This window comes from Tachypleus tridentatus, chromosome 8 (genome assembly GCF_004210375.1).
Source record: "Tachypleus tridentatus isolate NWPU-2018 chromosome 8, ASM421037v1, whole genome shotgun sequence".
Lineage (NCBI taxonomy): Eukaryota > Metazoa > Arthropoda > Merostomata > Xiphosura > Limulidae > Tachypleus > Tachypleus tridentatus.
In genome coordinates this window covers 63,409,497-63,423,010 of record NC_134832.1, presented here as the reverse complement: position 1 = coordinate 63,423,010, position 13,514 = coordinate 63,409,497, and the positions used below count along the sequence as shown (strand labels likewise).

Below are 13,514 nucleotides of genomic sequence, written 5' to 3'. Positions count from 1 at the left end.
TGTTAATTTGTTTTTACCAATTATTATTCTACGAATACGCCATTAATTCATTTCATGAATTATCTTAATTTTGATTGACTTACAAAAAATTCACCAACGTTTGAATGCCTCTAGTGGAATATTATGCCATTTTGTTAGTCAAGATTGATTTTGGAAAATTTATTGATTTCAGTTAGCTACGAAATGTGAGATTAAGGTATATATACTATGGGACAGGGTGGTAAAACTTGCCCTGCCACTTTTCACGCTATATGCTAGTTATGAAGTACTACAAGATAATAGAATGAGAAAGAAAGAAACTGGATACAGTATAAAAAAATTAACAATTGTTATTAATTTACAAACAAAGTGTGGTTACTTGCTGTTGTTAAACAAAGAATAATTGCTTTCTTTTTATGCTTTATCTTCAATTGATCTGACCGAATTCATTTATTAGAATATTTAAATCCAACATTTGGTACTTTCCAAAAATCATTGTATTCACCCACAGTGTGTAGTATTCTATAATGTGACTGATAATCCTCATTCTGATAGCTGTTTGATCATAACTTCAAAATACCACCTTTTCTACTTATGCAGGCCTAGACTTATCTTCCGAAAGGGCTTGAGACACTTGTTTTTTTATTTTATTTATAATAAATATCACTATTAGAAAGCGCCCTCATACAGCGTCGTTTTCACGCAGACAATAGAATCGTGATTACCACTCGATACTTTTAAGAAGTAAAACGATATTACTGCTAACGTATTGCTTTTGTTATAATTAATATTTAGAACAGGCTAAGTCAAAGTCATGACACAGTCCGATGAAGCAGGGTAGGCATATGTTCTTTAGTTATTATAACAGTAAGATTGAAAAACGATATTCTATGTAACTATTAGGCCTAATATTAGAGACTAGGAGTAAGATAAAGGTTTTGTCAGTGTCGGTTAGAAATTGATCTTTTAGGAATTCGAAGAGGTCCAAATAACTTGATTTTTCGGACACAGAAGTTAGAGTGTATAGAATGTTAAATAATTTTGAATGAGTACTGTTAATGTCTCATTCGTTCCAAATGGGTGATGGTGTTACAGATTAGATTCCAATGTCGCTATCAAAAAGTGTGTTCTGACACTAGAATTTAAGAGGATATTGAAACGAGTAGACGTTGTTAGTAAGGCGCATGCGTGTTCGATGCATCTCCATGACGTCACAAAAATTAAAATAGTGTTATTTCTAGTACTATGGGTGGTAATGTGTCCTTGGACTGAACAAAATACTGTACAATTAGGGTTAGACAAAAACAATTCAAGTATAACAGAAATTAAGAAAAAAACTTAAAACTAGAATACCCACTTGCCACATACAGAATACAAGTAGTACATATCTATCAGTGATGTAGAGAAACCCACTTGTTGAGAAATTTATATGCAAAAACGGCTCGTTTGGGTTGAGAAAATATTTTACAAACGAGCCGTTTTTGAATATAAAGTACATATCTATGTCTGATCAGGACTAGCTACAAATATCAACAATAATAATAAACATTATAACATAAATTTCAATGTGATTTAAATAAATATCAGGAATTTATAAAAAGAACCATAAGTATAAAAAAATTGAATTCACCAGAAAATGAGTTTAAAAGAAAGATGCTTTTCAATATCAAGCAATAATTACCAATAATTCTTTTAATTGTATCTTGCAAATTAACTCGTTTTCAAGATCAAGAAACGTAAAAGGGTTTTACTTAGTGATCACTCTACAAGGTTATATTTTATGTGACTAGCAATTAGTATAAGTATACATAATCTTTCAGAACATTATTGTTTATATGTTACTGCTAGGGAAAATTTATGTCAGTTTTATAAAACATGCAAACTAAAAATCTATATGCTCAAGAGTTAGTACTTTAACTAACAATTAGTAGTTGAACTAAATGATAAAAAAATAAAAGTTTGCTGTTTCACAGTTATATTAACATAGAATGGGTTTATAGATTTTTCTTGTTTTTACACACACTACCATATCAATTTTGAATTTTCATAAAGAAGTGTTTAAAGTGCATAATGTGTAGAGGGCAGGTGTAAACTATAGCTGCACTTCAGTTATTAGTTTTGTTAGTTTAGTATATGTGGTATCTGATTTGGTTTTGAGTCTCATTTTATACAAGTTACTTTTATATAATATTCTTTTGATTTTATAACCTTGAAAAACGTTTGGTCATGCATAATTATCGGTATGATGTACTCTTAACTTTTATACAATTTGTTATTTTTATAAGGTTTTATTATTTAATGTTACTACATTGTTTTTGAAATTTCAGGTGTATTGGAGTACTACTGTTGGTTTTAATGTTAACGTGTTAATAATACTAGAACTACAAACAACTGATGCAATAACATTATTAATCCTAATAGGCCTGCTTAATTAAAAAAAAAGTTATATTATATTAGTTTGATATTATTTCTGTAATAGGAAATTTTGCACTGACCTTCAAGCTCAAATTTTGAAAGTTTAAACAATATTTTTCTAAAGGTATTAATAGCAGATAAGTGCCATGTAAATAAGTCCTCATAATAAGTGTTTGTGAGTTTTTGAGTAACAGACAGTGCCAAAAGACTAAATTCTGGCTAATGTCACATCTGTATTTAAGTCAGGTGACATATTTTTGAGGTCGTTATAAGTCAGTCTTATATAAACAATAGTAAATGCTTAGGATAGATTGAATATCAAGTGCTAAGTATATAAAAATAACTGAGGAAAAAAGTAAACCCTTATCAGTTCAGGATTTCTATGGTTAATATAGTCTTTTGTTAATGCTATAATGTTTGAACTGAAGATTATATACATTATTTGGTCAAATGATCTATTATTGTATAATTTATGATAGAGAATAAGTTATTCATATTGATTTTAAAAAATGATTATTAGAATGGGTAAAAATTGACTCTTTAACATGTTCCAATTTATGCAGTTTTCATTGTTTCTTTTAGTGCTATGCTGTTTTGTCTATATTAGACCATACATACTATAAAACAAAATACTTTATGTAGCATATAGTAGAATACTAAATGTAATTTCTTACACTAATAATGGATTCAAAAGTAATTTTTATAAAGAGAAGGTGTGAATAATTTAATATGATGCATATGATATTAGAGTGGCTTGTTACTGGATAACTTGCATAGAATTCTCTTAATTATAGAATATGGTTACTAATTTATTTTTAGCTTGTTAGTAGTGTTGCAAAATGGTTATTGTTATTACCAAGGTTATAAGTAAAACTAAGAAAAACTCCAAAGTAGTGTAATTCAATCATGAGCATTTAGATTTCCATAAGGTGAAGGCAGGAAAGAGCTACATCCTTCCAACAACATTAGTCAGTCACATAGACAAATTTATGGTTTTGTGAAATTTTTATTTTTTCAGTTTCTTTTACTACTTAGCAGTATGTGTAAAGTGCTTATGAGGTTTTGTTTATATTCTGTCTACAGTGTTTGATAATTTGTATTCCACATCTGTTCTGTCCCTTCTTTAAGTACTACAGTATTTGTGGTACCATAAAGTTCCAACTGAGAGGTTTATGTGGCCAGAAGTTGAGAAAAACACATTTAAGAGACTAATGCTTTTATATTTTATGATACAGGTTGGAAGAAACTGTACAAATGCCTGCATGATATGAAATAAAGAAGTTGAAAAGCTCGCTTTACTGTGTTGTGTTTAAGTTGCATGTGACAACTAGATTTTTTGTTTTCCATTTTTAGTTTTTATAGTTTAGTTAGAGCTAGTTGTAATTAAACACTTATTTATCTAAATAGGTTATTGACTTGATATACATATTGTTAGCCTTATTAATCTATTTCTATAAATTCTGACATATTATTGAGAAATATATATAAAATAAATGTGTTACATATATATATATAAATATATATTTTTCAGTTGTGAGCTATTCAGCAGTTTTTTTTAGTAAATAAAGAACAGTATTATATTAACATGATGAAATTTTTTTATTAAATCAATTTAACCCAATGTCATGTGCACCACCAGGAATTTATCTGAGGAGGGATCTCACCTGCAATTCACAAAAGAAAAGACATTTTTATGTAGTTCAATATTAACATGAGAATGGATGATTGATAAATTTCCCTCTTTTCAGTTGTCAGAATATTATTGATGGAAAAATTTAACATTGTAGTTTTAATAGGAAATAGGTAATTTAATAAACATGTATATATATTTTGCACAAATTTTTATAAGTTTAAGGTTGATGGGAGAGTTTCAGTCCTCCAATCCAATGCATTGTTGCATGCATACTTTAATCTTTGCAAATGCATTTTGTCATCAGATTTTATGTTTGACATGCAATTTTACATTGTCATCAGTTTATTTCAAAAAATGACATTATACATCTAGTTCAAAGTTTTAATTTTTTTGTTCACATTTAGAGAAAATATTACTTTTGTGCATTTAATACTGAGTATTTTAACTAAAAAAACATGATTCTTGGACTTGAACCCCATGCCTGGCTAATATTTTGAACTTGTAATATTTATTTTTACTGTTAGTAAATTCTTCAGTGAAAATGTGAAAAGATTTCAACTCATTCTCACATAACAATTCCACAATACCTTGAATCTTGATGGTATTCTTTGAATATCCTTCCTTATATAATGTGACCTAAACTGAATGCAGTAGCAACAATACTCTAAATAATGAACACCTTCATCTTTTATTAAATATCTCTTTGTATAAAGTCTAAACCAGTTTACTTATTAAGAACTAATGTACTTGGTGTAGGAGTTTTCCACATCAACAATAATTCAAATCACTGCAAATCTTTCATATTTTTGATTTAAAAAGCACTTGTCAAAATCAGTAGTTTTGAGATATGTTTATGCTGTAACTGTCTATCCATATTAATACTAAATTTTTTTTCTCCAGTAAACTTTTTATTGGTGGCCTGAGCTGGGATACAAGTCAAGGTAATTATTTTTCTATCATCGTTAACCCTAAATTTATGATTTAAATAGGCCTACATTGCAATCATTCGTTGCCAAAAAAGGTCAACTTTGAAAATCAGTTTGGAAGTATAGTAAAAAGTATTAACTGTTCTTTTTATTATCTTTCATTAGACCCAGTGTTGCAATAATGAAAAGTTTAAAAGTTGTACTATGTTGCAACTGTTGTGAATATTTATCTTTGCATTTTAAGAATTTTGGCTTATGTAAGTTTGTTTATGAATATTGTATTTATAAATAGGAAATTCTTGGAATTAGCATTCACACAACCTTAAAGTGACTACCAACTTACATGTTATAACTAAGATTAAACAGCACTTGTGTTTTACAGGTTTATGATAACCTTCTAATATTGCTTTTCCTTCTTTCTTTTCATTGTAAAAAAACTACTGTCTGTGTATTTGAGTTGTCAAGTTTTTTCTGCAAGATCTACCTGAGAAAAATATTTAGAGTTGTTTAATTAGACTAGTTCATCAAATTGTAGTGTAACGTATACATATGTGTTACTTCCACGATTAGGTCTAGTCTGTGAACTGACACTTTTGTATAATTGCTAAAAATAACAGTTAAATTCATGAACTTTGGAAGTTTCTTTCAGGCACTTGTTAAAGCTGTTTTATAATTAAGAAGTAAATATCTATTGCTACTACTGGTTGTTAGAGAACTAATATTTGTCTTATAGCATTTGTGTTAGGTCTTTTATGTTGGTTTTCAAATGCTGGCTTCTTTTTTCAGTCTCTTTGGGTTTTTCACACCATAATGTTGTATTTCTGTACTTTATGCTTAAAATACATTGTTAGTAATAATAGTTCTTGAGTTAGTAATATATAGATTAAAAAATTCTCATTTGTATATTCCCAGCTGTACCATAATTTACCAATAAATAATTTATTAAAATTGTTATATAAAAAGTGAACAGTTTCAGTCACAGTTAGATATTTTCAAATACCAATACTGTACATTAAAGGAAAGGTAACTTTAAATCAGTAGTGCAATTAGTATGTACTTGTAGTAAACTTTAATTTTATACAAAGAACTTTAGTAGACAAGAAGAATTCTAAGATAAATTTGTTACTTGTTCTTCATAACTTATTTATTGCTGATTTCTTAGTGTTATAAATCCATGATAATACCAGCAGTTGGTGTATTTGATAGCCATGTCTTTAGGTATCATTTCATTCCAAATCTCAGTTTTCTCTGTAAGCAAGCCTTAACATATCAATAGTACTGGATTCTGTGTCTAGGTGAATCTTTATTTAATTTTTACCATAAAATTTGAGCATTTTCTTCTGGAAGATGAAGTAAAAGAGAATTGTTTGGAAGTATGTTATATCACTATGAAACATTTGGGAACATTTTTATATTGCCTGACCCACTTTTCATGATCTTTTGCCAATCATTTTAATAAATGACTATCTAGATGAAACTCTTATAGTTTGTAGTATGTTAAGTGGGGAGCATGTAAAATGCCTAGGAAAATCCCAGGTACCAGATCACCATAGTGACTAAAATTTTCATTGTGGTACCTAGTATTTTCTCCCATTTTATTGGTAAGTAGAACTCAAATCTATAACAGTTATGAACTCTTGAAAATTTGGAACTATTTTTTCATTCTTTGAAACCCAAATTGAACTTTGTTTCTAGGATTTTAATGGCAGATTCAACATTTTGTTTTTTTCAAAAATGAAGCATTGTGGTTTCACAACATGTTACTGATTTTGTGCCATTTTGTTTTACTCCTTTCTCTTGATTCATCCAATCAGTACAAATGTTTGGATTCAAAGACCAGAAGCAGTTAGTACAGGCAGTACTATCAAATGATTATTGTTGACATCAAGTATTGTTAGCATGCATTCTTTACTGTGAAGGTAAATAAATATACTGGTGTCTCAATTATTCATGCTTGTCCATGGAAAGCAAAAGAAAATTGCAAATAACAGAAACAGAGGATATTTGATGCACTAATATATCTCGTTATGTAGCCTGTTGTTTGATATAAATATTTTTTTCTTATCTTTAAGTTCATTGTTTCAATTTTAATCACATTATCATGAAAAATTATAAAGATCGTCATTATCGTAATCATAAAAGCCAAGTGTGATGTTCAGTTTATCTAAATTTTGTGAGTTACACAAGTCCAGTTTTAATTTTTCTCCTATAATACTTCCTTCTTGATTTTCTTGTTCCAATTTTAGTATTATTTAGTTGCTAACATAGGCATAAATAGCTCCCAAATTTTGGCATTTTTTCTTCTATAGATACAGAAGTACCTTTACACCCTGTTAATACCTGTGACAAATAATTCAAAAATTAGAGCAAATCTATGCTTAGGAATTACTTTAAAAAAGCCATTGTTAAATCAGAGTGAAGATGTTTATCTGTAGAGAAAAGGACAATGTCTAACTGGGTAACACCACAACACAACCTGAACATACATGTAAGGTAAAAGATGCCTGTCATGAAGGAAAGAACAGTGGGCAACAACTGAAGTTGAGTGAAATATTTGAGATGTTAATATGTATTTTTTGTGTTTTTGTATAATAGTGTTTAATCACTAATCAAGTAAAGTTAGTCAAGGTACATATATTTTGTATTCCTGTCTTAACAATTGAAAATAAAAGAAATCAAGGATAGGCTTGAACAGACTGACTTGCGATTTGAATGCATACCAGATCCTGCACACAAAAACCCTGGATATCATGTAACACCTGAACTTTTGCAACCAAAATTAATTTCTGAGTGATTGTTTCTCCAAAATACATATATTATTGTCTGAGATTATAATGGCAAAAAAAGTTTGAGAAAATTTGGGGAAAAGAAAGAATCACAGATGATCAAGGATAGTGAGGACATGGATAATTTAGGCACTAGTGTAACCTCCTATTTCCTGTTACAAACAATAGCAAAGTTAGGCATGCCTGGCTCATGAGTTTTTGGGCTGGCTTCTAGATCTGAAAGTATTTGTTTAGGTCTGTCTTATGATATTTTTCTAATGCAAATTTTTGTATGACAATGTAGGGGAGTGTCAACTACATGAAACTAACACATTGACAGTTCTTTGTATGTGTGAGTTCTTGGTAGTTGCCACTGTTTTTACTTTACATAGGTGGCATGTTTCTTCCATTTAGTGCCTGGCATCAGTTAGTCTTCCAGTATTTTTGTCTTTTCATTTTGGCAGGTATTGCTGATTGCTGACTTGAGCAGCATAAAAATTATTAATTTTACCTTTTTTATAATCTTGTTATATGAATAAACTGCATTGGATGGGAAATGTTACATACTTTTACCTTTTAAATGGAGTATGTGATGGTGTATGCATTTTACAGTTTCCACTGCTACTTAGGTCTGAATTTTACTACATTTACTTTACTTTTACTGGATATATGGCAAATTATTATTACAATTTTGCTACATGTCTTTTAAAACTTTTATTACTTTACCTTTTAATAATGGCTGTAATGACACATAACCTGGAACCAGGATTGGAAAGGCCAACTTCAGGTGACTGATGATGGTTCTTGTACTTACCTGTTAGTCTTCCTGGCAGATTTTGATAATTACCATTATGCTACAGAAAGGTTTTTACAACTTCTCTTACTCTGGTTTCTCTCTTAACATTGTAGACTGGGTGTCAACATTAGTTTTATGCTTTTCCTGTTTTTCAATGCTGTTTTGTTTTATCTTTATTTCCGTTTATGAATTTTACAACATTTATTTTATGTTTACCTTTTTACCAGGTGTTTGGCACAGATAGCCTAGCTGCCTTGTGCCATAAACCACTAAATCAACTAACCAACCAACTACTTAGATCTGTATCATGAGGCCTTTACTGCACATTTAAGCTAGAGTGTGTTTGGAATAGTTAGAGTGTGTGTGCATGGCCATTCTTATATACATGAGTCAATCTTTCATGATGTTGGTGAGTTTTCCAAAACCTGTAGTTTTGGTCTTCATGTCTCATTCTAACAGTATGCTAGAAAAGGTGCAGAGAAGTTTTCATGCTTATATATTTATTTTTAGTTGTTTTTTTTTTTTTTTTTTGAAGTACAAATCTAGACTGCATTTAAAAAAAAAAGTAAAAACATGTTAGCAGTTTCTCAGTAAAATGAAGAATGCGATAGTTTTAGTACAGCTAAAGAATACGTGGTACACGTTTTGCTAAAGGTAATAAAACACTAGTGCAGGGATGGCAAACCACCTTTTTGTGAGTGTACCTAAATTGGGGATAATCTAAAAATTTCTCTGACTTGCCCATAGTAATTTTTAGCAGCAGATTATCATTTATTATTATACTGAATTACTTTAAATGAAACAGCTTTTGGAGTAACGTTATTAGTAACTCTAGTAATTCACAATAAATAAAATCAATGAATTAGTAACAATAATAATGGAAGGAGTCCTCTTGTTTATTTATGTTTATTCATTGTTTTACTATTAACAGAAAGCATTGTGTGAAATGATAAACCGTGGTTCATGTTATGTAACATAAAAAAAATATAAAACCAAGGAAAGGAAAATAAGCATATTTTACACTTAGTGAGAGATGCTGCTGCACCAACGATGACAGATATCTTGTATCAGGCTTATATTTGGTTGTTTTGAGAGCTATGCATCAGTAAGTCTCCTGTAATTACATTTTACAAAGTTCATCATTGAAAATAATAATTGGCATAAATATGTTGATGAAAATACTGTTAATACTGCCATTGTGATATATTTCATACAGTCAAAAGTTTCAGAACCTAATTTTCTGCATTATTCCAGTCACTAACCTATCTTTTTCAATATTTTCTAGTTCAGCTCTAAGTCAACAAATTTTTGGCCTGAAATTGAGCTGCTTTGTAAATCAATCAGTTGTGTCTCAAAATTATTCAAGTCAATCCACTGCAACATTTCCAATTTCAGTTTGTCTAACATTACACTGTCTGCATATTTTATGAATTTTGCAGTTTCTTCAAATAACCTGAACTTTAAATCTTAAAGAAAAAGGTAAAAGTAATGATGTTTGCAAATTGTATTTGCAAGCTCCAAATGTATATTTTCTCATTAATTTCAAGATCTGTAATGTTTTTTTAGGTTTGGTTAATATTTAAAAGTGCTATTGTAAACATCACATTTAAAAATTTTCAGTTTGATTTCAAAAGTTTTTATGCTTTTAAACATAACATTGAGTGTTTTGTCAGATCCCTGCAATATGGTGTTCAAGTCATTTAAATGTGAGGAGAAATCTGTAAAAATAACATCAATCTACAAATCCACATATTATCAGATAATTCTTAACAAGAAAATTTTTTCATTTATCACAAAAAACAGACAGATTTCATCCAAATGCTCAACAAATTGTTTAAGGACAAAATCTCTACTTAGCCAACAAATACTTGTCATACATAAGTAGTCCTTTGTACATCGAACTCACCTCTCTCAGTAAATTCTGATATTATCTTTTTTCAAAGCAGAAATAAAATTAATTACCTTGGTTACAATTTCCATCATTTTGCCAAGCTCCTTAAGGCCAGGTTTTGTACACACAACCTCTTCGTGCATAATACAATAAAGGCTTACCAGTGACTGTCAAGGTATTTTGGAAACAGATTCACAAAACCTGCTTTTTTACCAATCATTCTGGCTGCACCATCATTTATCAAGGAAACTATTTTTGAAAGGTCAACCTGTTGATTGGATAAAATAAATTTGCATCTATTTTTTTCAGTAAATATATCAATTATGTTGCTACAAATTATGTTATTTGGCATGGTATGCATATATTTCTCATCAGTTAGTTAATTATAGATTTATTTTTATATCAATGACACATTTTCACCTGCTGTTGGGTCATTCCATGTCAAATCATCCAGGGGGCTGCAGGTGACCCCCACAGAATGCTTTGAAAATATTCAAATGTGTTCATCTACCCATATAATGAAAAATTCCCAAAGATTAGATCAATGCCTCTAATAGTTTCTGATATACAGCCCTGTAAAATTTATTTAATTTTTATTTTTAGCTAATTCATTTTCGAAGCGACTTTGACTGCTTACAGCTGCAAGAGTAATGGTGGTAGAAGGCTGACATTTGCTACAATGACTGAATTAATCCCACAGAATACAAAAATGGTCTCAAATCAAGTTTATGTCTCTTAGAATTTGCATAGTGAGGCTATCACATCACCTGAAAACCCAAAATTGTAAAAAACATTGGTTTATTTAATAAGCCATAGCTCTAAGACTTAATATGATACAAAGCTGAATTTTTTTCAAATATCCTATAACATATCAGTTGATAAATCGGAAATTGTTGTAATTAAAAGTGTGTTAGATCTCCTGTAAAAAAATTTAACTGCATGAAACTGTTTATGATGTAGCTAAAAATAGCCCTACTTCAGGCCACAGTTTGACCATGTCACCAGTTATTCAGCCTTTTCATATTTTTACCATATATTCTTACATCTCTGAATTTGATCTACAAAAACAATGAAGATGTTCAACCTACTTTTTGAGTTATAATTTTTTAAAGTATCCTCTGACCATACGTTTTTTATTTTTAAAAAAAATGCAGTTCAGGTATGTTACTGTGTGCAAATATATCTGTACAGTTTTGAAAAAATTTTGAATCCCATTGAAATATTCTAATCAACCTTTACCATATATTCGTAAATCTCTGAACATGATCTCAAGATATCAGTGTTGTTAGCACGTGTGTTCTGTCAGATTGTCTGAAACACGACATAGTAACTGTTCATGCTTTCATTACCACAGTACTAAGCCATGTTAAACAGAAATATCCAAACACAGAAATGATCATTTATTTCAGCGATATAAGAATTTTAAATATCTTGCAAATCTTTGCAACCATTTTGAAGATTATCAGTTGTCCACTGAATGGCATTTTTTTGCCACCAGTCATGGGAAAAGTCCATGTGATGGAGTTGGGGATACAGTTAAGAGGCTGGTGGCTGTGCAAGCCTTCAATTGCCTATAAATAATCAAATATGAAGTGTCTCTGATATGTACCATTGGGCAAAGGACAACATTCAGGTCATTCAATTCTTTCTTGTCAATCAGGAATTAGTTCTGAAGAATTGTGTAAAGTTTGATCTACTTGAGCACTTTGAAAAATGCAAAACTGTGGCAGGTATTAGGTCACATCACAGCTTTATTCTACCAACAAATTGTATATGAGAAGGCTATCAGATGATGATGTGTACACAGTTGTAACTGTTGGTAGTAGCAGTGAAAATGATGCTGCAGCAGCTCAAATAGGGTCTAATGATAGCAATGACAATTATCAGCCAGGGAAATATGTGGCATGCTTATACGATCATGAATGGTATGTGGGAAACATAAAAGATAGATCAATGAACATTCCAATGTGTTGGTGTCATTTATGAAGAAATCGAGAAACGAAGGCAAGGTCACATAAAGATGAAAGCAGGATTCCTTTCCAACATATTCTTTGTCTGATAAGTGCACCTACTGTGCAAGGCAGTAGTGCTCGCCACTTTGTTCTAAGTCAAAATGATCTCAACATAATCAAACTCAAATTTCAGACATTGATTCAAGCTGTTTAAACAAAGCAGTGTTTATTTGATGTTGTTAAGGCTAATTTATCGCCAAAGCAGTTTTTGAAACATTTCATTGTCGTGATTATTTCAGTTTGGTGCGACTATAATCTTTCTCAGTTATCCCCTGTTGTAGTGCTGTGCTTTTTGTGTCTGATTTATTGACTTTTTATGTATTATATTATGAATCTTAAACTCAGCCATATCTGCATAACTGTAATGCATACACAATGTATTTGCATTGCCATGTGATCTAACTAGTTATGCCAGTAAACTTGTTCAGAAATGAATTAATTCTTTTTTGTTTCTTACAACTTCATTATTTAACATTATGAAGGGCTGATTAGAATATTTCAGTGGGATTCATAACATTTGACAGGTATATTTCAAAATTGTATGGATATATTTACACATAGTAACACACCTGAACTGCATATTTTTTTAAAATGAAAAACGTATGGTCAAAAGGATACTTTAAAAAATTATAACTCAAAAAGTAGGTTGAACATCTTGATTTTTTTTGTAGATCATATTCAGAGATGTAAGAATATATGGTAAAAATATGAAAAGGCTGAATAACTGGTGACATGGTCAAACTGTGGCCTGAAGTAGGGCTATTTTTAGCTACATCATAAACAGTTTCATGAGATCTAACATACTTTTAATTACAACAATTGCTGATTTATCAACTGATATGTTATAGAATATTTGAAAAAAATTCAGCTTTGTATCATATTAAGTCTTAGAGCTATGGCTTATTAAATAAACCAATGTTTTTTACAATTTTGGGTTTTCAGGTGATGTGATAGCCTCACTATGCAAATTCTAAGAGACATAAACTTGATTTGAGACCATTTTTGTATTCTGTGGGATTAATTCAGTCATTGTAGCAAATGTCAGCCTTCTACCACCATTACTCTTGCAGCTGTAAGCAGTCAAAGTTGCTCGAAAA

At 30.2% G+C, this 13,514-nt stretch overlaps 1 protein-coding gene across 2 annotated transcripts in view; it reads left to right on the top strand.

Moving 5' to 3' along the window:
• Positions 1-660: 660 nt before the first annotated feature.
• LOC143222529 (uncharacterized) overlaps positions 661-13,514 on the top strand; it is a 49,112-nt gene continuing 36,258 nt past the window's right edge. For both annotated transcript variants that reach the window (XM_076449148.1, XM_076449146.1), the window contains exons 1-2: positions 661-816; positions 4,928-4,968. In XM_076449148.1, the coding sequence (XP_076305263.1) occupies positions 794-816; positions 4,928-4,968 (64 nt within the window). In that variant the 5' untranslated portion in view covers positions 661-793. The remainder of the gene's footprint in view (positions 817-4,927; positions 4,969-13,514) is intronic.